Below are 24,495 nucleotides of genomic sequence, written 5' to 3'. Positions count from 1 at the left end.
AACTGAGGCCAGAGAGGGCGTGGCCCCGGACGGGACTGGTGGCCGGGCTCCGTTAGCGGCCCAGCCCAGCCCCGGGCCCCAGGCCGCAAGGGCCGCTCCTCCGCCCCGCCGCCCCGCCGCGCGCTCCCCGGGCGCACTCCGCCTTAGCCGCGGGCCGCGCGGTGGGGGCCCCCCGGGCGGCGGAGGCGGATGTGGGCGGGCGGCTCCGGGCGTGGGGCGGGGAGAGGGCGGGCCGGCGGCGGCGGGACCGAGCGCGGCGGGCGGCCGGCCCAGCGCAGCCAGCGCGGCCCGGAGGACGCGAGCAGGCGGCCGAGCACCGAGCGCCGGGCACCGGGCACCGGGCGGCGGCGGCACGCGAGGCCCGGCCTCGAGCAACACCCGCCCGCCGCGGCCTCCAGCCCGGCCCCGCCCAGCCCGGCCCGCGGGGATGCGGAGCGGCGGGCGCCGGAGGCCGCGGCCCGGCTAGGCCCGCGCTCGCGCCCGGACGCGGCGGCCCGGTGAGTGCCCTCCCGCCGCGGCCGCCGGGGCCCGGATTTCCTCCCCGCGGGCCGGGCTGCTTTGTTCGCGGCCGCTCGGGCCGCGGCGCCGCCAGAATGGAGGAGCGGGAGCAGGAAGTGGCCGAGCGGCCTGGGCGGGGAGGGCGCGCGGGCCCGGCCGCGGGAGGGCGGCTCCACGCCGGGCGCCGGGGGTGCCGGTTGCCGGCCCCCGCCTCCCGCATGACCTTGGGGAGGCCGCTCCGCCGGGCGGGCGAGGCCGGGGCCCGGGAGGAGGGGCGCTGCCGGGCCTGGGGCTGGGGCTCGGGGCGCCCCTGCCGGCCGTGGGGCTCCCCGGGCGCGGGGCCAGCGAGGCCGCCGGCGGAGGTGCCGGGGGGTTGGGAGAAACGCTCGCCCCGGCCGGCCTGCAAGTCTGGGGGAGGGCCCCGGAAGGAGACTTCACTTCCCACGGACAGAAAGTTGTCTGTGGTGCCGGGGTACCCAGGCTAGCCACAAAGGACTGTGACCCTCCTGGGCCCCGGAACTGCTTCCTGTCTTGGGTGGGCCCTGGGGGTCCTGCCCGCCCGTGCCAGAGGCCGGGGCTGGAGGGAGCTGGGGCTTGCCCCTCGGATCGAGTATCCTGGGCGCTGGCGAGCTTGTCCTGGCGGGGCGGCCCCTGAGTGCCGCTGTGGTCAACGGGTGGGCTTGGGCCCCTGCCCTGTGGCCAGAGCCCCTCCACATTCACTCCTGGGTCCCTTGGCCTTGCTTTAAGTCCCTCATCCAATCAAAGGGCCGAGGGCCCTGCGCGGGCCTGCTCCCTCTCCAGCTGTGTGGACTTCTCACGCACCGGGGTTCTGGAGCTAGACGGAGGAGACCTTTCGGAGCAGAATAGTTTTATTTTTAAGTTGCGACCTTAATAATAATAGTAGCAAGAATATGTGCTTATGGTACACAGGCTGTGGGAAGTTGGGGTGCCTCCACTCACGGGCAGCCCTGCGCTGGCCTGGCATATACGTTTCTGTGCAGACGTACACCCCCTGTGTGTGCGCAGATGTACTTTTACACATGGTTCCGGACAGCTGTCTGACTCTGTCAGCAGCAGGCCTTGGAGGGGCCGCGGCCTGGGCGGGGCTGGGGGTGGGGGGACATCCAGAGGTCTTTGAGTCCAGCCCTCTGCCTCCAGGCCTTGCCCCACTCGGTGTGTCAGAGCCCCCTGTGCCTGAGACTGGCCCTGCTCGTCGGGAGCTCTGCCCTCAGAGTCCTGCGGTGCCTTCCTGGGATCTGGCCTGCTTTTCCTTCCTGCTGAGCACTTGGGGCACTTCCCACTTTGGGCAAGGTGTGGTCTTCCCTGTCTTGGCATTAGACACAAAGCAGTGGGCCTTCCTGCCATTCTAAATTTAGCTTGAGACCATCAGTGCAAAGCAACCCTCTGGGTTTTCAGCCCGTGCCTCAGGAGGCCAGAAAGGTGGCCTGGCGGGAGGGAGAGCATCTAGGCCGGCTGTGGAAAGACCCATGTTGGGATCCATTCCACAGAGGTTGCCAGGGGTCTCTGCCTGGCCCAGAGGTCCCAGAGAGGACCCTCCTCCCCTCAGGAAGGCCCCTCTGGAAGGGTAGCAGAGGACTGTTCACAGGAAGAGCATGCCACATGCTGTTTCTGGGGATGCCTGGAGTTGGTGATGTAGGAACTGGGTTTTGAGGGATGCCTAGGAGTTCATCCATCAGAGGGGAAATGAGGAAGCCATACAGGATTGATGGCCAAAGTGTGCTCAGGTGAGGGCTGGCTGGTGGGCACTGCAGGTGGGCACTGCTGGAGGGCACTGTCCAGTGCTCCACCACTTACTTGCTACCTCCCAACTGCTGTAATTACGGGTCTGTAACTACCCTGGACTGGGTGCTCCTCACTGATGGACTTGTCTGAACCTCTCTGTCTCCAGCGCCCAGCAGTGGGCCTGGCACAACGCCCGGTACACGTTGGTCAAATGAATGAACCAGATTCAGACCGACAGGGGCGCTGTGGTTTAGGAGGGGCCTGGGGTTTCTCCCGGGAGGTGGGAATGGGGAGGTGAGCAAGGCAGCAGCTCTCAGGGCCTGGCTGTTGGGGGTGGTGGCGGCGGCAGGGGCTGGGGGCTCCGAGCCTAGGCTGAGGAGAGGCCCAGGTCCAGGAAACTGTGTTCAATTACATGGATTTTACACTCGGCAGCCTGAGTGTTTTGGGGAGAGGTAAGGCAGGCTGGCACATGGGGGTCAGAGAGCCTAGAGGGATGGCAGCCCCCCTGGGAAGGCAGGTGCCGTGGAGCCCCAGGCGCATGCGGTGGGTCTCGGGCTCACGCGGGGCGAGGAGCTGCCCTCAGCCAGGCACGGCCTCACACACAGCTTCCTTTACTTCTCCCAGAGGCTGTGGCCAGGTCAGCTGGGCTCGGGATCACCGGCCTGAGAGGAGCGCATGAGCGTCGAGGGAGCCTCGGGCACCATGAGCGACGTGGCTATTGTGAAGGAGGGCTGGCTGCACAAACGAGGTCAGTGCCGGAACTGGGCCTGGGGAGGGAGGGACGGGGGTGGCCGCAGGGTCTCAGTGCCTGTGCCTAGGCCTGCTGGGTGGGACAGGCTGCCCCCCCTGGGGGTCCTGGCTGGCCTAGGGTGAGTATCTGGGGCCCCATGTCTTCCCGTAGCTTGGAGGGCCCAGCCTAGGGAGGCTGGGAGGATGAGGCCCCGTGCAGGGCTGGCCATCGGAGTGGTTTCCTGGTGCAGGCCCTCGCAGGCAGGGGAGCTGCTGCCAGCCTCTCTCCTGGCTTTCCTGGAAGGCGGCAAGGACACTGGGCTGTTCCAGCGCCTGGCACGCTGGCGGCCCGGAGCACTGCCCAAGGGCTCCTGAGGGCAGGGCAGGGCTGCTTGGCTTGGCCTGGTGCCTGCTTCAGGCCTGAGTTTTGGGGGTGGGGGGAAATCCGTACCACATGGGCACAGGGCATGTTTGCTTTGGAGCTGCAGAGCTGGCTAAGCCCAGGCCCCCCAGCCCGAGTCCTCCTTCTCATTTGGCCCTGCAGCCCATGGAGGGGGTGCTGGCCCAGGGGCCTGGCCAGGAAGTGGTGGGGTGGGAGCCGGGGCCACAGCCCCACCCCTTCCAACTCCGTGTAGGCCTTTCTGCTTCGCCCACCCTCCATGCTCAGCGGGGTGCAGAGGATGCTGGACAGCTGTCTGGCTCCTCTGTCCTGCCGGGGCAGGTTCCTGTTCAGGTCCAGGTCCTCTGGACCTGGGGCAGTCACCTTCTCCTGCCCCAGGGTGGGATCAGTCCACCCCTCCTGACTTCTTTTTCCAGACCTGTTCCCTCCTAAGCTCTAGTGAGCTCATGCCAGCAGCTCACCCCTCTTTACATACACCCTCTAGCAGATGTGTTTCACATGTGCTAGTGGGGAGACCCCAGACACAGCTGGAGCAGACAGGGAAGTGTGGCAAAAGTGGGTGTCACAAGATGGGGCATTGTGGGATGTATAGGAGCTCACTGAAGAACAGGCCTGAGAAGCCACAGGAGCCTGGGGGTGGGGTGAAGGAGTGACTGAGATGAGATGCCAGGGGTATGGGGGGTGTGGTCAGCTGTGTGTTTGGAGCGTTCGAGTGGGCAGCTACCAGGATGGCACGCAGGGCCTCGAGACAGACAAGGAGGCTGCAGAGCCTGCAGTCCTTGGGGAGCTTCTGGCGTGGCTTCCTGCCCAGCATACCTTCTCGATCCCCTGCCCATGCTGTCCCTGCTTGTTCCCCAGGAGTCCTGTTCCCTGTGCCTGGAGGTGCTGTCGCCTTGCCTCATAGCCCTCTGGTGTTGGGGACCCCCTGCTCCTACGCTGTCCCTCTGTGTCCCACACGCCACCTGCTGCTTGGGGCCACTGCCTCCTCATCCTCGGCAAATGTTTGTTGATGGACTGTTGGATTCAGGGCTGACCCAGGAGATTCTAGGGCCTCAACCGCCCAGGGGCCCAGGCCCAGTTACTGGGGCACCCATCAGCCAGCTGGGCCCAGGCAGGGGTACTTGTCCGAGGCCTGGGTGAGTTTCAGTTTGCTGCTCAGGTCATGCCTTCGGGAGGGGCCTGGGGGGACGGGACATCAGGCCCAGTGGGGCATCCAGAGAGCTGAGTTTGAGCCCTGTTTGCCATTCCACCACTGTGTCTCTTTCCAAGGGCAAGTTCATATAGCGCCTCAGGCCTCGGTTTCCCCATCTACACCAGGGTGCAGTGGTGGGAGGGAGACCTTGTGGAGTGGAGAATGGCTTGTGGGGTCCCTGAGTTGGGGTCCAGCCAGCCTCTACAGCCTCCGGGCTCTGTTGCCTGGTCCCCAGCCTCAGGCCAGTAGAGAGGGTCCTGGACCTCTCCCCGCGGCTCTTCCTCCTCCATCCCCGGTGTAGTGGGCACTGAGGACGGGAGGTGGCGTGGATATGACATATGCCCTTGGCAGGCACAGCCCCTCTTGCTGCCGAGAGCAGGTGGGCATCCACCTGCAAGGCAGGCCCTGCTTGCTGAGGAAAGCCTGTCCTCCAGGGCCTGCCTAGTTTTCCCACTCCCTGTCCCTCGGGTCCGCTGTGTGTTCCAGATGTGCTTTGCCATCCTGCTGGCAGGGCCAGCCCACCCGCAACACTGGTTGGAGGCGCCAGCTGCCTCCCTGTCCCCAGCAGGGCTGTGCTGGGCGGACCCCACCCCTGCCTAACAGTGCTCAGGCCTGGCTAGGGGTGAAGCGGGGAGAGATGCAGTGACTGTCCTCCGGGCCCAGCCGCAGCCCCTTGCAGGTGCCCTTTGCTGCTCCTGGCCTTTCCTCGAAGGCTAGGGCGCTGTCCTGGAGTGCGCCCGCACGCGTCTCCTTCGCCAGGACTCCCAACGGCCATGGCCTGGGGCACGTTGATTCTCAGCTGAACTCCCAGGTGACAGTTCCGCCACGGCTGCTTGGGCTGGCCACGCATGGCATGATGGTACCTTTGGGGGTGCTGTGGCCGCTGAGAGGAGTTGGGGTGTTTATGCCCTGTGTGTGAGTGGCTGGGTGGCAGTGTCTGCAGACTCCAGGCCCAGCTCCTTCTCCTGCCCCTTGGGAGGCAGGTTTTGTCTCGGGAGTGGCCCAGGCTGCTTTCCGTTGTTCTGATGTGTGTGTCAGAGGAGCTTCAGGGGCGGAAGGGACCTGGCATGGGGACACGGGTGTACCGGCCCCAGGCCTGTGTGGACCTGTGGCTGGACCAAGGCGAGGCCTCTGGGCCTGACATTTAACAGGAAGGTGGCTCCTGGAGGGTGAGCTCAGGCTGCTGAGGGCACAGCTGGTGAGGAGGCTGGCGGGGCCTGTAGGGACGGGGCCGGATGTCCCCCCGTGTTGGCTGTCTCAGGATAAGCAGCTGCAGCTCAGCTGTGGCCATTGGTGGCCGGGCCTGGTGGGCTCTGTGCTGCTCAGATGTTTGTGTCTTCAAAGATTTGTTCTGTTGTGTGAACTATCCTGAATTTTGAAGGTTGACAGTTTAAAAAAGTCAATCCTGGGCCGGGGCGCAGGTCTGGCTGAACCCCGCCAGCAGTTTCCTTCCTTGGGTGGCTCTTTTGAGGGACTCTCCTCCAGCAGCCTGCTCACCTTGCCCGTTTGTCCCAGCACTCCTGGGGCCCCGTACCACCCTGGCTGCCGCCCAGCCCCACAGAGAGCTGCCCTGTCCCAGCCCCGGGGTCCTGTCCTTGTCCACTTGCAGTTGTCTTCCTGAGTGTCCCCAGTCCACTTGGCTGGACCAGGTGGGTCAGGAGAGGGCAGAGGAGGGTGGCTGGGACACCGGGGCCCAGGATAAGGGTCTCTGGGCTGTTGAGAAAGGCCTGGGCCTGGGCCTGGGTCGGGAGTGGGTGCTGGCCACAGGGGCACCTCCTGGACTCCCTCAGGCTGCCCACCGCCTGAGAGGGACCTGGGGAAGAGCTGCAGGCCTGGCTACCTTTGACAGGTCGTGACCTGGCAGGCCAAGGCCCAGTGGGCAGGGATTGAGGGAAGCTGCTCCTGAGTGCATGTGAGAGGCGTGTCCAGGCCACGGATCTGCATGCCTGGCTGGGCCCGGACAACACGGGACCTTGTATTCATGCAGCTCATGGAGCATCCGGACCCCTGAGTCCTTACCATGCCCCAGCCCAGGCCCATGCCAGGCACAGACCCCACAGTCCAGGCCTCAGGGCAGCCCCTCACCGCTCCTGCCAAGTTAGCCCCAGGCATCCCAGTGGGGAGTATGGAGGGGGGTCCCTGACCCCAAGCAGGTGCCTGGGCTGGGCCTCCTTCCCACCCCCTCCCCGCTTCTTGAGGTCCTGGCACTAGCTGTCCCCATGTGGGGGCACCAAGGTGGGGAGAGAGTGGCTTTACCCCATGTATTACTCCGTGTCGGTGAGTGAACGGACCCCTACCATATCCCCAGCTGCCGCTCAGCCAGCCAGCTTGTCCTGGGGTCCCTGCATGAGGTGGGGCGCAGCCCACTCCCTTTCAACCTGGAGGAGGCCTTGGCTTTGCTGAGTAAACACCCGTTAGAAGGAAGGTCTGTGGGGGCTCCAAGCCCACTCAGAGATCAGCTGCTGGGAGGGCCCCGGGCTCATTGTTTGTGTACAGATGGAGGCTGCTCATTACCCCTTGGGATGAGGGACCCTGCAGGACCCTGAGGGAGGGCACGGACCCTCCCCTCGGCCTGTGGGAACCTTGTGGGCTCTAGGCCAAGGCTGTCTGTACCTCCTGGGCCTCAGTTTCCCAGGCTGTCAGTTGAGGGTCAGCCCCAGGCTGTGTCTGGGTGGCATCAGTCTGACTCCCGTGGTCCTCGGCTGGTTAGTGCCACGCTCCGCATCCTTGGGGGAGCACTGAGGGTCCCCAACAGCCCCTTCGGGGAGGGCTGGGCAGAGGGTGGGAGCCCCAGCAGCCCTGGACCCACCCGGGTGTGGGGCAGGAGGCACAGTCTGGTGGAGGTCATGGCCCGGCTGTGGTGGAGGCTGCCAGCATTGGGGAGGTTCCTGTTTTGGGAGCTTGTTGAGTTCTTCAAAAACAACAAAAGAGGAAGCTGAGGTGGCCTTGAGTGGGGGTGCCAGGTCACCGCTGGCCCCAGCCCTGGACCTCAGCCCCATGCCTGGCGGTTCCTGAGTGGGCGGCTCTTCCTCCATCTGCTTCTTGGTTGCTGGCCCTGTCTGGGCAGAAATGCCCTGTGGGGGTGGACTCCGAGGAACGGGAAACTGAGGCCAGGAAGGAGGGGACAGAAGGTGGGAGGCTCAGCTCCTGTGCCGGCTCCCAGGCCCTGCATGCCTTCCGCTGTCAGCGGTGGCCCGGCCAGGTTGCATCAGGCCGGGTTCCTAGAAGTCCTGGTGAGGGCGAGCGGCGGGAACCGGCGTGGCCGCTGCTGGCGTCCCCCCTGTCTGGGCACACCCGGCCCGGCTTTGGGCCAGCACCCTGCCCTCGGGCCCTCCCTTGCTGGAGCCTGGCGGCTGTGGCTCTGGACCTGCTCCCCAGCCCGCAGTGGGTGGGCAGACGCCTGCTGCTCCTGCGGCTCGGACCACCTGGGCCCAGTCCCAAGGCCTCAGGAGAAGGTTTCCCCAGCCTGATGCTGGGCCCCGGGCAGGTTGGCAGCCGGCCCTGGGGGCTCCAGGCCAGGACGGAGTCGTTGGACGAGCCCGAGGCCCCCAACTTCCTCATCCCCCTCGGGAGTTCCCTCCCACCACCCTGCCTTCAGGTGTGTTTTCCTTGAACCTTAAGAAATGATCCGTTCAGATTTCAGAAACACTGGTGCTGAGGGGGTTGGGAGTTTGTTGGTGACTCTACTGCCAGTGCTGGGGGCTTTGGGGTGGGATCCTTGGGGCGCTGTGACTGCAGACCCCACCCATACCCTGTAACCTGGCAGGCTGCCTGCCCAGGCCATCAGCTGGTTGTTCAGCTCAGGGGTGGGGCTTTCCAGGGCCCTTGAGGGTAGTGCCCTTAGTGGGACCCCAGGGGTGGAGACACCCCCTGGGCCAGCCTGGGAGGCAGGCGGCTGCTCCCTGGGCCTGGAGAATGCAGAGGGGCCCCTCTGCTGGCCAGGGACTGGCTGGCTCCCCCACAGACTAGGGCCAGGGACACAGCCGCCAGGTGTAGGGCGCGGAGCTGAGGAGCTGCAGGAGCCGGGTTGGGTGGGGGTGAAGCCAGGGCTCAGAAGGCACTCTCAGTCAGCCGTGCTCTGGGGCCTCCTGCCCCAGGTGTGGCTCCAAGTTAGGGCAGAAACAAGGGCAGGCCAGGGAGGTGGAAGGAAGGCCCCTCTCTGAGGGGGTGCTCCCATGGCTGGTGTGGAGGATGGGGTCCCCACCACCGGTCTCCAGTTCCCCCAGCAGTGCAGGCACTTTTCCTGGAGTGTTGGATTAGGAGGCCAGCACTGGAGTCTTTCACCCGCCAGGGGCCCTGCCCGGGAGAGGAGGGAGGAGGGGGGTGTGGGCACGGCTGAGTGCCCCGGCCGAGCCCCAGAAGGCGCCTGTGTCTGTTTCCACTTCCTTTCCTGAGGGCGGCGTGTACATGCGGGACACTGTGGCCAGCCCTCCCTCGCAGCAGGCACTGCGTGCCTTCCTCATGCCCAGCTTCCTCCCATGTGGGGAGTGAGGGTGAGGGCCCTAGGAGCCCAGCGGGTGGAGGGCACCTGGCAAAGCCCTCTGGGGTTTCGGGGAGAGGGCAGGGCTGCAGCCTCATCTGCAGGGGTCCTGAGTAAGCCGGGTGGGCCGTGACATGGTGGAGCTTGGTTGGGGGCACCAAAAATGAGGTGAGGGACAGGCACACGGCTCAGGGCCTGATCCACAGAGTCTCGGGATTTGCCGGGTGGGCTCTGTGATGGATGGCTGTGTGGCTGGTGGGGTGCCTTTGCCGGCCCGAGGGGTGAGTGATGGGCAGTGCCTGTGGGTAGGACAGCCAGGCTCAGGTGGTGTCAGGAGCAGCGCCAGGGAGGTCCAGTACCCCACCGCAGCAGAGCCCAGGAGAATGGAAAGCTGAGAGCCGGGTGCTGTCCTGGAGCGGCAGGAAGAGGGGCCCAGCGCCTCCAGCTGTGCTTCAGTGAGGTGGAGGGGTCAATGGCAGTGCCCCTGCCTGCACCCACGTTCCTCCCGATGTGTCCGTGTCAGGCTGGGCCTGCTTGCTGGTGGAGCCGAAGGCTGTGAAGAACCTGCAGTTTGTGTTAACTTATGATCCCTGCCTAGGCAGCAGGACCTGGGGTCTCTGGTTGTGAACTGCCTCTCTGTGACCTTGAGGGTCACCTCCCCTAAGCCTCAGTTTCCCCAGGGAGCTGGTGGGCATGATGAGCCCTGCCCACCATGCCTGCCAGTCAGGAACGGACACCGCTACTCATGCAGAAGGGCTCCTTGTGCCCACTCAGAAGGGCTTGTGCTGGGAGGAGATTGGGTGTATTTCACCCACAGACCTGGGGGCTCCACCCGAGTGGGGTCAGCTGGCATCTGTTGTGTGGCCCCTCCCCTGCCCCGCCCCCAGCCTGGTTGTTTACAGGGTTCGAGGGCTGCTGGTAAAGGGGTGTGGACTCCCAGGCCGGGCAGAGGCCTGGTGGGCAGAGGCCTGGTGGGCAGAGGCCTGGTGGGCTGGGCCCTTCGCGGGGAGCCGTGCAGCTTCCTGGCAGGCAGGGAGGGTGGGTTGCGGGCCCCTCACGGGCTGCCGTCAGCGGGGCCGTCTGCTCAATGTGCTGGAGAAGGTAAATGGGTGCCCGGCAGCTGTCGGGGCGATGGATGTGTCGGCGGTGGGGACCGAGGTGGCTGCCGTCAGCTGGCGCCCGCTCCCCGGGCCTGCTGGGCTCACTTCGCTGTGGAGAAGCAGCTTGGTGCTGCCTGGTACCCTGCCAGCTGCTGCCACCACCGTCTCTGCGAAGTGTTTATCCAGCAGTTTCCTGAGAACTGGGGACTTAGAATATTCCTGGAGCTGAGGACGTAGTGGCCTGGAGGGCCGACGCACCTGGTGGCTCAGGAAGACGCGTGTCAGTCCTGGGGCACAGAGAGCCCACCAGCCAGTCCTGCCTGGGGGCCCATCCAGTCCTGCCGATGGCACAAGATCCTGGCCCCCGTGTCTTCGTGGGTGCTGCCTTGGGGGCCTGACTCAGTGTGGCTGGGGCACCTGTGTGAGCGGCGAGGAGAGGGTGGGCTGTTGCCTGTGTCTGTCCGTGTGGCCCCCGTGGTATGGGTGGGGGAAGGCCGGGTGGGAACAGCTTCCTCTCAGAACCCTGGCATTTGGTCAGGAGAGCTGCTGGGGAGGAACCGGTGCTTCAGTCCCTTTGTGGGGATGAGCGGGGTTGGGGATGGAAGTTCGCTCCTGCCAGAGGGCCACCCAGGACATAGGGATGCCAAAGGGACCAGGGCTGGGGCTGTGGGGCCCAGGAGGTGCAGGAGGAGTTGGGGGAGCCTGAGCTCCATTGTTCCCCCCAGGCAGGGCACAGGAGTCTGGCCTAACCCCCACCAAGGGCAGCCACCTTCCACGCCTAGAGCCCTGGGCCATGGGTATATGGCTGGCGGGAGGGTCACGGCTTTCAGTCGGGCACAGGAGCCCCTTCCCTTGTGGCTTCACAGGACCTGGTCTTGGAGGGGGAGGGCAGTGCCACAGGGTTAAAGGTCAGAGTGGCTCCCACCCGGCCCAGGGCTGGCCTTGCGGGAACCTTGTAGGTGGCCTGGAGCTGCTGCTTCCCCCACCCCACGGGGCCAGCAGTGGGGCAGGGAGGTGGGACTGGTTCTCACTGCCGTCTTCCACTCACCTCCCTCATGTCTTCTGGACGGGGACCCTACCCGGCCTTGCTGGCATTCCTGAAGGGGCACCGAGTCCTCTTTGCTGCCAGGATCAGACCTGAGGCCCAGGCCAGGGCTGCGCTGGGACCCTAGGTTCCAGATCTGAAGCATGTGCAGTGGTTGGGGACTTGGGGGTTCCTGTGCCAAGCCCTAGGGTGTGAGAGTTGGGGGCTGAAGAGACCCCTGGGCCTGGATGCCGGGCGGTCTCCACTGCCCTGGGAGTGGCTCCTGGTGGGGGATGGGTCTGGCTGTGTGTGGGCTTCTGTTCTGTGGGTGGGGCATGCTCTGAGCTCCCCATTTGTTGCCTGCCTGTACCCATCTGGAGTGAGGGCCTGGCGTGGCACCCTGGGGTCTGTGCCCACTCTGTGTTTGGTGCCCTCGGCTTTGCAGGCAGTGGGTGGGGTGGGAGGGATGCCAGCGCTGGCTCTACGCCTCTCCAAGCGGCCTCTACTCCTGCCTCGAATGGGGGGCACCTGAGAACGACCACAGGGTGGGGAACCCCAGAAGGGCCTGGACGACAGGTTCCCACACCCCTGGGGACCCTCAGGAGAGTGAAGGAGAGGACTCTATGTGTCTGTACTCCCACCCTCCTGAGGGACCCTTAGTAGGCAGGTGCCGGCCTGCGGGTGCCCCTGGCCATGAGGACAGTGGTGCTGGCTCCTCCACTTGCACCATCCTGTGTCACCCCAGTCCTGGAGCCGGGGGTAGTGGGGCCCTGGGGCACCTGTTGTCGGGGCTGGCTGCCCACCCAGCATCCTGTCTGGGCTGAACTTGTTAAGATGCAAGCCACGGCCCGGGCCGCAGCTGGCACCCCACCAAGTGATCGCCTGGCTGGCCCTGTGGGTGGGAGATGAAGAAAGAGACCTGTGTGTCTCTGGACACCCTATCCTAGGTCCCTGGGGATCCTGTTCCTCCCCTGGAGGGGTCTGTGTGCTGGGCCAGGGGCTGGGCTGCTGAAGGCAAAGGCGGAGTGAGGCTCCTTCACTCACCTGGGCCCGAGCTAATCCTGTCTGTTCCCTGGGTCTGTGGGGCCAGGCGAGGGCAAGGCACTGAAAGCCCAGGGTCCAGCTGGGTCCCTGCCCACCCCAGGTCTCCCCAAGAGTAGTCCGGGCTGGGTATCTGCTCTCTCCCAGCCCCCACGCCTGGCGAGTGCCCATCCTGGCCTGCCCCTCCCTCATTCCCCGATCTAGCTCCCATAGCCTGGGGCTGGGCACGTGGACTGTGAACACGGATACAGCGAGGGGCCGTGCTGGGCACGGTGGGGGCCTGCAGCAGTTGGTGGATCAAGATGGGTTTCCGGGGTGCTGGGCCTGGGTGCTCATCAGTCTTCCTGCTCAGTTAGCATCCTGGGGAGTGGCAGCTGGCAGGATGAGAGGCACTCCATCAGGGGCCGACAGCTCCAGACTGGCGCGCAGGCGGGTGGGCGAGAGCGGTGGGGTGGCCCAGGATGGGGGACGGGTGGGGTTGGCCGTGTGCAGCCCCCTGAGCCTGCTCTGCTCTCGCTGAGAGCCCCCTGCCTGCCCGCTGCCCCTGCAGAGCCCTGTGGCTGGGGGAGGGGACCTGGGAGGTGGGGTAGAGCTGCGTGGCACGTATGTTCGTGTGTGCGCATACTTGGGTTTGGACGGCCAGCCCTGACAACAGGTGCTCCAGGGCCCCACTACTCCCGGCTCCAGGACTGGGGTGACACGGCGCAAGTGGAGGAGCCACTGTCCTCATGGCCAGGGGCCGGTGCCCAAGGGTGGCAAGACCACCCCTGCCCGGCAGCCCACCAGCAGGGGCATGGAGGGCAGCGGAGTGGGTGAGTGGGCCCCTTGGTGAGTGCTCCCGGACACGGGGGCAGATTCTGAGCCCTGGACCCGTCTCCCTGCGACTGGGCACTTGTCATCCTCTGGAGGTGTCAGGCTGCCATGGGTGGGCTCTGACTGTCCCCTCCTGGGTCCACCCCAGAGCTGACAACAGCTTCTCCCCGCACTCAAGCCCTGCTGGGTGGGGTGTCCCCCCCCACCACCAGCATCCCTCCAGCGGCCCTGGCTCTGGCAGATCAAGAGCTGGTCCGGTGGAGGCCATGCCCTGTGGTGCTGGCGGGAGGAGCATCGGGCAGCTGGGGCTGGGGAGGAGGGAAAGGTCACCTGGCCTGGGGTGCCATTTGCGAAGCCCTGGTGGCTCACCTCTTAGAGTGAAGAAACTGCTTGTGGGTCCCCGGAAGAGGGAATGCCTTGCCTGCAGGGATGCCCATGACCCGTGTCCTCTGAGTCCCCTGGGGCCACTGCCGTGCTGGGACTTGCCCTGTGCACCAGGGAGTGCTGGGCGCGTCTGCACTCACCATGTGGACTGAGCAGGACTGGGGGTGGGTGGTCTGGTGATGGGAAAGTTGCTTGTCCCCCACATCCCTCCAGGTGTCCTTGTCTGGGCTCAGGTTGATAGGAAAACGCAGGCCCCAGAGCTCAGGGACCCCCAACCCCTTACCCTGCCCAGCGGCCTCTCCCATGAGGCAGTTGCCTCATTAGTAAGTTCCCTGTTGTTCAAACTCCTTGCTTGGCAAAACATAAGTGGAACATTTTTTCCAAGTGTCAGTATGAAAAATGTTCGTTGCTGGGCTATCACTGGGGACAGCTGCTCTGATTCTGAAGTGTGAACGCCTGCGTATGGCTGATGCTGCAAAACTTGAGGGAAAACGTTCCCGTGCACCTGGGTGACCCGTGGCTGGGACGCGGCAGGGCCTGAGTGTGGGTCTCAGCCTGTACACCCTCTGTGCCTGGGGCCCCTGCCCAGTTGGCTGGGCCACCTCCGGGTCCGGCTTCCCTGGCAGTGCCCAGGACGATGCTCCAGGCCCCTAAGACTGGGAGTGCTGTGCCAGAGCAGCGGCCAGTCCTGTCCCAGGATCCTGGCCCTCAGTCTGAGTGGTGCCGACCTCTCATTTTGGATGCCATGCTCCATCCTCTTGGAGGGCAGGACAGCCGTGCTGGGCAGCCCACACACGTCATTGTCACCTGCAGTCGCCACCAGGCCAACCCTGGTTGATTGGGGAATGCTCTCATCCCTGCAGCCCCTGCAGCCATAGCTGGTGCCTCCTCCTCCAGTAAGGCCATGTGGATTGGCCCAGACCTCCTCCAGCCTCCTGTCAATGGCTCTCCGTCCCCTGAGTCCAGCTGGCCCAGCCCGTTTTCAGACACAGCTAAGGGTGGCTCTTCCAAGAGGGTTCTGTGGTGGGGCGAGTCTGCCTCCCCGTTGACCCAGGGCCGTTTCTGTCACTGGCCCTAGGGAACACAGCCCCACCCCCTGCCTGTTCCCCGGGACTCAGGCGTCTCAGGCACATGTGTCCTGGCACAGCTGGTTGCTGCCTGGCTACCCGGCGGGGGTCTGACGGGCTGTGTGCGTGGCCCTCACTACCTGCTCCCCTGCAGGGGAGTACATCAAGACCTGGCGGCCACGCTACTTCCTCCTCAAGAATGACGGCACCTTCATTGGCTACAAAGAGCGGCCGCAGGACGTGGACCAACGCGAGGCCCCCCTCAACAACTTCTCTGTGGCACGTGAGTGTCCCCTTGGCCTCTCGGGGTTTGGAGTTGGGAGTTGGCTGGAGCCCTTTATACCCACCAGGCCCCACAGTGGGGTCCCCTGCAGCCTCCATGTCCTGGGCCAACGAGGAACGTGCACTGGCTGGGCGGGGGTCTCCGGGTGAGTCCCAAGGCTGAGGCTGGCTGGGCGGCAGGGGTGGGGAGGTCTCTGGGCCAAGGCCCAAGGCTGAGGCTGGCTGGGCGGGGTCTCCGGGCCGAGTCCCAAGGCTGGCTGATCATGGAGTAGTTTCCTGATGTCCTTGCTCTGGAGGCTGAAGGGTCCAGCCAAGTGGCAGCAGAACCTGGCCTCAGGGTGGATGGCTGACCCGGGGGCCCTCCTCCAAGGCAGGCAGATGGAGCCCATCAGAGCCTCTCCCTGGGAAACCCCATGGGTGAGGGGGCAGGAGTACATGGGGGTGTCACCCCAGGAAGAGCCCGTGCCTCTCCCTGCACAGACTCTCGGCCCCCAGACCCTGTGGCGGGGCCTTTGCTTCCACTGTGTCAGGCTGCAAGGCAGAAGCCTGCTTGCCCAAGGAGGGGCGGGTGCAGAAAGGCCAGCGGGGGACCTTGGCCGCAGCATCCCACAGAGATGAAAGAGATGTGGCCGTCCCCTACACCCTGCTGTGGCTTTATTCCCTACCTGCAGCGGGGCAGATGCGACCCGACCCATGTCAGACAGGGACCCAGGTGTGGAGACCAGGCACCCTGCTAGGTGGGAGGCTGGGGGTGCGTGGGCCTCCCAGCCTGGTCTCCATTTTCTGTGTCCCTGCCCTAGAGCCCAGCTCTGCCTGGGGCAGCCAGGGACACAGGCTGGGCGTGCAGGTGTGATTGAGTGGCTAATTAGGCCCCAGCTGTGGGACATCTGTGTGGCAGGGCTGGTTAACTTCGGGCCTCCAGGATCTGTCTCAGGCTGGGCTGCAGTGCAGAGTGAGGTCCTCAGCCAGGGCTGGTCCTAGGGTCCATCCCCGCGTGCTGCACCCGGCCGTCCCCTCCAGGTAGCTCTGCCCTCCCTGCTTTGAAGCCTGGGGTCCTCTAACTCCCCTGACCTTGCTGGATCCCCAGGTTCTGGTCCAGAGTCTGGGAGGTGGTTAAATGCAGGGAGTCCATCTCCAGGCTGGACAGGGAGGGACTGCAGCCTTGGTGCGTCAGTCTGGCACCCTGGCTGCTAGGCGGGCAGTGGCCCGCAAACCGTGCCCTGAAGCTTCTAGAGGGCAGAGGCCGTGCCCTGCAAAGCCCTAGGCTGAGGGGCTGGGGTGGAGGTGGGGTTTACCAGGACCTGGTTCCTGTGAGCTGGGGTTTCCTCCCCTGGCTCTTCCAGCTTCAGTGCAGCGGCAGCAGGGCAGCCTGGGAGAGTAGGGGACCCTGGGGATGAGGGGAGACCGGGAAGGCAGACGCCCTCATCCCCTGACAGCCTTGTAACCACACAGGAGGCTCACTGTGACTTGTCCCATGCCCTCCCCAGCACCTTGTCAGTTGGGGTTGGGGGCTTCAGATATCAGGGAGAGGCTGGGGACCCCCTACGTGCCTGGCAGCACTGGGACTGGCCCTTGCTGGGAGCAGTGCTGAGGATGTGTTCCCCAGGCCAAGGGCGTCAGGAAGGAAGGAGGAAGGGAGCTCTCTGGAGGGGCACACGGTGGGCACCAGCTGGCAGTGTTGCCTGAGCAGCGGGCAAGGCTGGGGCCTTCAGATGAGGCCATAGGTGGGTGGTGTGGAGTGCCTGGCCAAGGAGCAGGGCTGGGCGGGGGCTGTGCTGGGTCTGTCCAGGGGCTTTTCCCTGGAGAAGGGTTCCGGGGCAGTAGGCTCGAGACTGGCCCTGGGGATGGTGTTCTAGCTTGTACTTGTAGACTGGACTGTGCAGGACCAAGTGGAGGTGGGTGTGCCGGGAACGCACACGGCTTTTCCGCGGCCCCTGCCTGTGTTGACACAGGCCACCCTCCCCACCAGGCTTGTCCCGAGCCCTCTCCTGGCCCCCAGGCCTGGAAGACAGCTCCCTCGCTGCCTGGCTGGGCCCCCTTGTGGTTACCAGGGCCCCATGCTGGAATGTCAGAGCCCCCTCACTGGCCCCTGAACCCCCTCCTGCTTTGCACAGTCTGGGCCAGAGCCTGCCAAGGAGCCCCAGCAGCTGCACGCTCCACTCACACCTCTCAGGGCCCTGTGCATTCCCACAGCTCCCAGCTGTGGGTGTACATGCTGTAGGTGTGGCTGTGCTCCAGGTGTGCGTGTGCCCCAGATGTGGCTGTGCCCCAGGTGCGGGTATGCCCCAGGTGCGTGTGTCCCACAGGTGTGCGTGTCCCAGGTGTGCGTGCCCCAGGTGTGGCTGTGCTTCAGGTGTGCGTGTGCCCCAGGTGTGCGTGTGCCCCAGGTGTGCGTGTGCTGCAGGTGTGGCTGTGCCCCAGGTGTGCGTGTTATCCAGGTGGCTGTATTTCCCAGGTACTCAGGGTGAGTTTGGGAAAATAGCAGGACATTTCTACACCAGGGGGGAAAAGCTGCTTTCCCAGGTGGCCCCCTCATGCCAGCCCCTCCGTGGGGTCTCCATACCCCTCATCATCTGAGGCCTGGCGCACCATGGAGCTCAGAGACTGAAGGAAGGAAGGGCTGTAGGAGGGGATGATGGTGTGCGGTTGACCTGACCCGGGCCAGATGTCCCATGGGGCTGCCTCAACCTGGAGTGGAGTGTCCGAGCTGGAACGGGGGTCCTAGCCCCACTCTGTGAGGCGAGAGACTGACACTTGCAGAGAGGAAGAGATGGGGCTTCCCAGGACCTGGTGGGTGGAGTGCAAGGGGAGCTGGCCAGTGCGACTGGGTCTGTGGTGAGGCTCTGGTAGGGGAGGGGGACGCACGCAGACAGAGGCGCCTGCCTGCCCGTCCGCAGAGTGCCAGCTGATGAAGACGGAGCGGCCCCGGCCCAACACCTTCATCATCCGCTGCCTGCAGTGGACCACCGTCATCGAGCGCACCTTCCACGTGGAGACGCCTGAGGAGCGGTATGCGGGCTGCGGCAGCTAGGCCGGGTGGCTTGGGTGGCCCCAGTACCTAGGAGGGACATGGGGGTGGTGGGGTGCTGGCCTCATTCCCCAGTCCTGCCTGTGGTGTTTTGGTGGGGAAACTGAGGCTGGAGATAACTCAGATAAACTGAGGCCGGGTGCGGTGGCTCACATCTGTAATCCCAGCACTATGGGAGGCCGAGGCAGGTGGATCACCTGAGGTCAGGAGTTGGAGACTAGCCTGCCCACATGGTGAAACCCCATCTCTACTTAAAATACAAAACTTAGCTGGGCGTGGTAGTGTGCGCCTGTAATCCCAGCTACTTGGGAGGCTGAGGCACAAGAATCACTTGAACCCAGGAGGCAGAGGCTGCAGTGAGCTGAGATTGCGCCACTGCACTCCAGCCTGGGTGATAAAGCGAGACTCTGTTTCAAAAAAAGAAAAACCTGGTGGGAGAGGGCCAGTCCGGCTCAGAGGTGGAGTCCTGCTGGTTAGGGGAGTCCTGCTGGGGGTGGAGCCTGGGTGCCCCCAGTGCAGGAGGGCTTCCTGACCTTGAGTGTGTGTGGCCAGCCCAGGTCAAGGGGTGGCTTCCTCAGGGCTGTCTTTGGGGACCCCGACAGCTGTGGGGCCATGCTTGCCAGGCTGGTGGGTGGCGCTCCTGACCCGGCTGTGGCCTCACCTGACCTCCTGCAGGGAGGAGTGGACAACTGCCATCCAGACGGTAGCCGATGGACTTAAGAAGCAAGAGGAGGAAATGATGGACTTCCGGTCGGGCTCACCCAGTGACAACTCGGGGGCTGAAGAGATGGAGGTGTCCCTGGCCAAGCCCAGGCACCGCGTGGTGAGACCTGTCCCCACATTTCTGCCTGTGTGTGGGGCTGTGTTCGGTGTGGAGGGCTGGGTGGGTCATGGGGTCCCAGCTCGGTCCAGGAGAAACTTGGTATTCCACAGCATCCCCACCTAGGCTGGTTTTCCATGTGAGCGCAGTTGCCCCCCAGGTGGGTCCCCTTCCCTATGTCAGAGGAAAAGTGGGGCTGCCGAGGCCTGCCAGGACAGCATCACCCTGTTCTTTCCCGAACCCCACACTCTGAGCTGGGGCCACAGCCCCATGTTTCCTGTAAGCCTGGAGTCCCCACTGAGCCCAGCAGGTCACAAGGTGTAAAGCAGGGGACCCTCCTGGCTCCTTCTCCAAGTCTGCTGAGGGTGACTCTGGGGCCCCTCATGCCACCCCATGCGTGCCAACCAGCTGGGCACTGTGGGCAGTGCCGCCTGCTGACCCTGGTGCTTGCCTGCAGACCATGAATGAGTTTGAGTACCTGAAGCTGCTGGGCAAGGGCACTTTCGGGAAGGTGATCCTGGTGAAGGAGAAGGCCACGGGCCGCTACTACGCCATGAAGATCCTCAAGAAGGAGGTCATCGTGGCCAAGGTGGGGCCGGGGTGGCTGGGTGGAGTGGGGACGAGGGCACGGGGCGGCAGCTCACCCAGCCTTCCCTTACAGGATGAGGTGGCCCACACGCTCACTGAGAACCGAGTCCTGCAGAACTCCAGGCACCCCTTCCTCACGGTGAGTGGGAGCCCAGATGGGGCTGCAGGGCTGGGGCCAGGTAGCCACTCATGGGGCGGTCTCTCGGGGGCGCTGTCCTGTGTTCTGGGGCACGTGAGGGCTTTAGGCACTCGGACTCCGCCACTGGTGAGACAGGCCTGCCCTAGAGGGTCAGCTGTGGGGTTGCCGGGTGTGTGCTGGGGGGCTGTGCTCACCGCCCCCATGTACAGACAGGTGGGGCAGGTGGCCCGGGTCTTCGCTGCACTCTGCTGAGGTCGCCACACTCCACACCCCTGCAGCCCCACCTTCTGGGCTTCTGAGGAGGCTCTGGCTAGGTGGGCCCCGTCCTGGGGACTTGGCCCAGGAGGGGTTTAGTTCTGCTTGGTTAGTTCCGGGTCACTGGAGGCGATTCTCCCGCAGGTGGGGCCTTTGCTTTAAAAGCACAGCCGCCTGTGGTGGAAGGCGTGCAGGTGGCTGTGCCTGGGAGGGTGCATCTGGGACCTTGCAGAGGTCCCAGCCCACCCTGGAGATCTGGGCCCCGGCCACCTGGCTAACCTTTGAAACGCTCCTTAGAGCCTGAGGGGCTTCCTGGGGCCCAGCTTGATGGTGGTGTGGTGCGGGGCGGCGTGGTGCAGGGCGGCGTGGTGCGGGGCTGCCATCCTGCCCCCGAGTGGGGGCTGTGGTTCCAGCTCTGCTTCCTCGCAGGCCCTGAAGTATTCCTTCCAGACCCATGACCGCCTCTGCTTTGTCATGGAGTACGCCAATGGCGGCGAGGTAGGGGCTGGGGCTGCGGGGGACGGGCCTCAGGCCCTGTGGGCCCAGCCCTGGCAGCTGGGCTGCCCATGGTGGGGCTGGTTCTTCCCAGAGCCTCGGCTGCTCTGCACAGCACTGGGCGGTGCTCCCTGCAGGGTGGGTGGTGATGCCTGCCCAGGCAGCTGCCTGCTCTGGGGCGCCTTGTTCCTGCTGAGTTAGGGCTTCTGATGCTTTCCAGGCCCCCGAGCTCTCTGGGGGCTGCTCCCTTCCCTGTGCCCAATGCCCTGAGACCCTGCCTGAGAAAACTCAGCCCTGCAGGCTGCGGGGGCAGAGGCCCCGGCCACGGCTGTACCTCAGGTCACGCCTCCTGCAGCTCTTCTTCCACCTGTCCCGGGAGCGTGTGTTCTCCGAGGACCGGGCCCGCTTCTATGGCGCCGAGATCGTGTCAGCCCTGGATTACCTGCACTCAGAGAAGAACGTGGTGTACCGGGACCTCAAGGTGCAGCCACGGGCAGGCGGGGGGAGGGGGGCAGGGCCCTCGGGGCCTGGCGGTGCTGACCTTGAGGCCACCTTTCCCCCAGCTGGAGAACCTCATGCTGGACAAGGACGGGCACATCAAGATCACAGACTTCGGGCTGTGCAAGGAGGGGATCAAGGACGGTGCCACCATGAAGACCTTCTGCGGCACTCCTGAGTACCTGGCCCCCGAGGTGTGCACCCCACCTGTGTGCACATGCGTCGCTGCGTCCCCCTGTCCTGAGCACACGCAGGGCCATGCCCTCTCGGTGCCCCAAGCACATCACGACACCTCCCCCGGCAGTGTCCCGAACACCCTCTGATGCCGTCCTGCCCGTCTGCCACCTGTGCAGGTGCTGGAGGACAATGACTACGGCCGTGCGGTGGACTGGTGGGGGCTGGGCGTGGTCATGTACGAGATGATGTGTGGCCGCCTGCCCTTCTACAACCAGGACCACGAGAAGCTCTTTGAGCTCATCCTCATGGAGGAGATCCGCTTCCCGCGCACACTCGGCCCTGAGGCCAAGTCTTTGCTCTCGGGGCTGCTCAAGAAGGACCCCAAGCAGAGGTGAGGGCCACCCATCCCAGCTGCAGGCTCTGCCTCCGTCCCCTCACCCCCAGTCTGCAGCTGCCCTTGCGCCAGGGGGTCCTGGCACCTCCCAGACCACGCTGATGGCCATAGCTTGATGTTCGTGGCCAGGGCTCATTCCCAAAGCCTCAGGCCCAGGCAGAGTGGCTGGGCAGGCTGGGGCATTTGGGCCTCTGCCCCCAACCCTGCAGCCCCCACACACCCACTCAGGATGCCCCTGCCCTGCTGTGAGCCCTGGGGTGCTTCACTACCCACAGCTGCTCAGATGCTGCACCACTGGCTCCCCTCCCTGGCCCCGGAAAGCACTCTCTGGCAGGCCATGCATTACAGCAGGAGGAGGGGCCTGAGCCCGGGGCCTGGGGGTGGCAGTACCAACACTGTGGCCTTGTTTCCTGCCTGCAGGCTTGGTGGGGGCTCTGAGGACGCCAAGGAGATCATGCAGCACCGCTTCTTTGCTGGCATCGCGTGGCAGCACGTGTACGAGAAGAAGGTGCGGCCACTCCCCGCGTATCCACACGCACATGGCATGCACATGGCATGCTCGCGGCACTCCCACACATTCACGCCCTCACCTTGGGAGCCTGGGCAGCCTTGCTGCACCAACCCCAGTGCCTGGTGCGCAGAGGCTCTGGCACTGCTGAGTTCATCAGGAAACTGGCCTGGTCCTTCTTACTTCCTCCTCCCCCTGGAGGTGTGTCACACCAAGTGCCAGCCTTAGGAGTCCATTCCCTGAGGCTGCGCAGAGAAGGCTGGCTGGCGGTGGACCAGGGGTGCTGCCCCTTGCTCTCCACCAGTTCCTCCTATTGTCTGACCTCAGTCCCTTCTGCTGCAAGGAGAGCCCAGCCCTACTCTGGCTGTGCAGGGACAGCTCTGGCACATGGGGGAGTCCACCCTGGAGGGAGGGAGCTCTTTCTGCCTGAGTTGCCATCTTGGGGGCTCATTTTTCAGGGACCCCAGCCCTCATCTTGGCTGATGGGTCTGCAGCTGGGTTCAGAAGCCTGCACTCTGGGTGCTGGGTGCCGTCGCCAGGTGTGCTTCTGACCACTTCCCAGCCTGCCCCTCCCTGAATGCCTGTCCTAGGCCACGTGCAGCTGGCTGCACTGGGACCCAGCTGGGTACCTGTCCTCCCATCAACACGGTGCCCCGGCCCTGGTCCCAGTTCCTGTCCTGAGGCCTGCCATCCTCCAGCCCTGCCCTGCCCTGCCCTCCAAGGGTATGGGGGTGCCTGGGCAGTGCTCAGCCTCTGCCCCTCCTTGCCCAGAGGCTTTGCTAATTGACAGTGGACAGTGCTGTGTCCAGGCCAGACTCTGGGATGGGGCAGTGCTAGAAGGGGTCCTTGACTGCGGGACCTGAGGGCTCTCTGGCAGCTCCTCACATGTGCACGTAAATTCTTAGTTACTCTTGATCCTGGGTCATCAGGAGTCCTCTCTGCAGCCAGATGCCAGCAGGCTGCCATCCTGTGGTCCCTGAGCCATGAAGGAGGCAGGGCGGGCTTGCCCTCTGCACCTTGTTCCACAGTCTCTCTCTTTCCCAATTTACAAGAAGACCAATAAGAAAACCAGAAAGGAAAAGGAAATAAAGTCATCGCCTTCTACTGGCAGCAGAGAGGGTGTCTGACAGCTGGGCTGCACCACCTCCTGTTGCCTGCTGGGGCTGCTGTGAGGGCAGCTTGGCGACTCAGCTGATGAGGGTGTCTCCATGCTCCCACACCCCTTATGCTCCTCCCTTCCCGAGCTGCCTCTGTCGGTGGGGGGGGCTGGTGGCTTGTCGCTTCTGACATCCGTGCTGCCTGAAGCCCCCCTGGCTATCCGGCCGCCGTGAGGGGCTGGGGATGCTGGGAGTGGGGGGCAAAGCTCATGACGGTCCCATCTGCCCACCTCTGCAGCTCAGCCCACCCTTCAAGCCCCAGGTCACATCGGAGACTGACACCAGGTATTTTGATGAGGAGTTCACAGCCCAGATGATCACCATCACACCACCTGACCAAGGTGAGGGGCCACTGTGCCTGCCCCGCCCACTCCCCGTTCTCTCCACACTCAGAGAGGCCTGCACTGTTCTGCTTTTTTGGCTTCAGATGTTTTAACATCTAAATTTTTAAAAGATTCCTTTGGAGGGCGCCAGTGATCAGGGTGGGAGGCAATGCTCTGAGGCCCAGGTCCCCTGGTCGAGCTGTGGGGCCTCAGTTTGCTGGTGGCATGGCAGTGTGCTGGCCGTGCTTTGAGAGGTTGGCTCCCTACTGGAGCTGTGGGCAGGTGGAGGTGCGGGGAGGTGGGGTGCCCGAGTCTGAGCTGTCTACACCCACAGACGACAGCATGGAGTGTGTGGACAGCGAGCGCAGGCCCCACTTCCCCCAGTTCTCCTACTCGGCCAGCGGCACGGCCTGAGGCGGCGGTGGACTGCGCTGGACCACAGTTTAGAGGGATGGAGAGGCAGCCTCGTGCCATGATCTGTATTTAATGGTTTTTATTTCTCGGTGCATTTGAGAGAAGCCATGCCGTCCTCCTGAGCCCAGATGGAAAGACATTTTGTGCTGTGGGCGGCACCCTACCTCGCAGCGGGGTAGGCAAGAAAATTGTCCTGCGGGTTTTAATTTATTTCATCTGATTTGTTCTCTGGATGTGGCCTCAGCCCTCAGAACAACCCAATTCTGCAGCTATGCGCGATGTGGGGTTGGGGGGCCGGGCAGGTCCTGCCGCTGGGTCCCCTCACTCCATCAGCCAGCCACACAGGCTGTCACCAGCTATCATCTCTCCGTGGCCCTGGGCCTAACTTCAGCCTGGCGGCACCAGACGCAACCTCATTGTGGCATGCTGGCCGGCACCCTCTCCTGGAGGAGGCAGGCACACGGCAGCCCCCAGCACCAGGGCTGCATCTCTGAGGATGTCGGAGGCTGGGCCCCCTGGGATGGGACCAGGGATGGGAGATGGGCCAGGGTTTGCCCAGTTGGACAGAGGAGCAAGGTTTCAATTTGTTATTATGTATCATGTTCAAATGCATTTTGGGGGTTTTTAATCTTGGTGACAGAAAAGCCCTCCCCCTTCCCCCTTCTGTGTCATGGTTCTTGGTGACTGTCCCACCGGGAGCCTCCCGTCAGATGACCTCTCCTCGATAGCACTTGACCTTTTTGACGCTGAACCTTTCCGCTGTTGCCCCAGGCCCGCCCTGACTCGCTCTGGGGGTGGCCGTCCCTGGGCCCTCCACGCCCCTCCCAGCCGGACGCTGCCGCTGCTGCTGCACCATGGCGTTTTTTTACGACATTCAACTTTAGTATTTTTACTATTATAATATGAAACTTTCCCTCCAAATTCTTCAATAAAAGTTGCTTTTCAA

At 64.4% G+C, this 24,495-nt stretch overlaps 1 protein-coding gene across 2 annotated transcripts; it reads left to right on the top strand.

The window, feature by feature from the left end:
• The first annotated feature begins 233 nt into the window (after window positions 1–233).
• Window positions 234–24,495, top strand: AKT1 (AKT serine/threonine kinase 1). 2 transcript variants are annotated; one of them, XM_017505398.1, is made up of 14 exons: window positions 234–497; window positions 2,866–2,989; window positions 14,626–14,754; window positions 17,651–17,762; window positions 18,457–18,604; window positions 19,059–19,190; window positions 19,263–19,328; window positions 20,013–20,081; window positions 20,434–20,559; window positions 20,642–20,770; window positions 20,930–21,144; window positions 21,568–21,655; window positions 23,051–23,153; window positions 23,470–24,495. In XM_017505398.1, exons 2-14 carry the CDS (start codon window positions 2,917–2,919, stop codon window positions 23,547–23,549), a joined length of 1,470 nt encoding a protein of 489 aa, XP_017360887.1. In that variant the 5' UTR covers window positions 234–497; window positions 2,866–2,916; the 3' UTR covers window positions 23,550–24,495. The 2 variants fall into 2 exon arrangements, with proteins under 2 accessions (XP_017360887.1, XP_037586177.1); XM_037730249.1 differs by lacking the exon at window positions 234–497 and having other exon boundaries at window positions 2,863–2,989.

This window comes from Cebus imitator, unplaced genomic scaffold (assembly GCF_001604975.1).
Source record: "Cebus imitator isolate Cc_AM_T3 unplaced genomic scaffold, Cebus_imitator-1.0 Scaffold338, whole genome shotgun sequence".
NCBI classification, from domain to species: domain Eukaryota; kingdom Metazoa; phylum Chordata; class Mammalia; order Primates; family Cebidae; genus Cebus; species Cebus imitator.
This window is presented reverse-complemented; position numbering and strand designations above follow the sequence as displayed.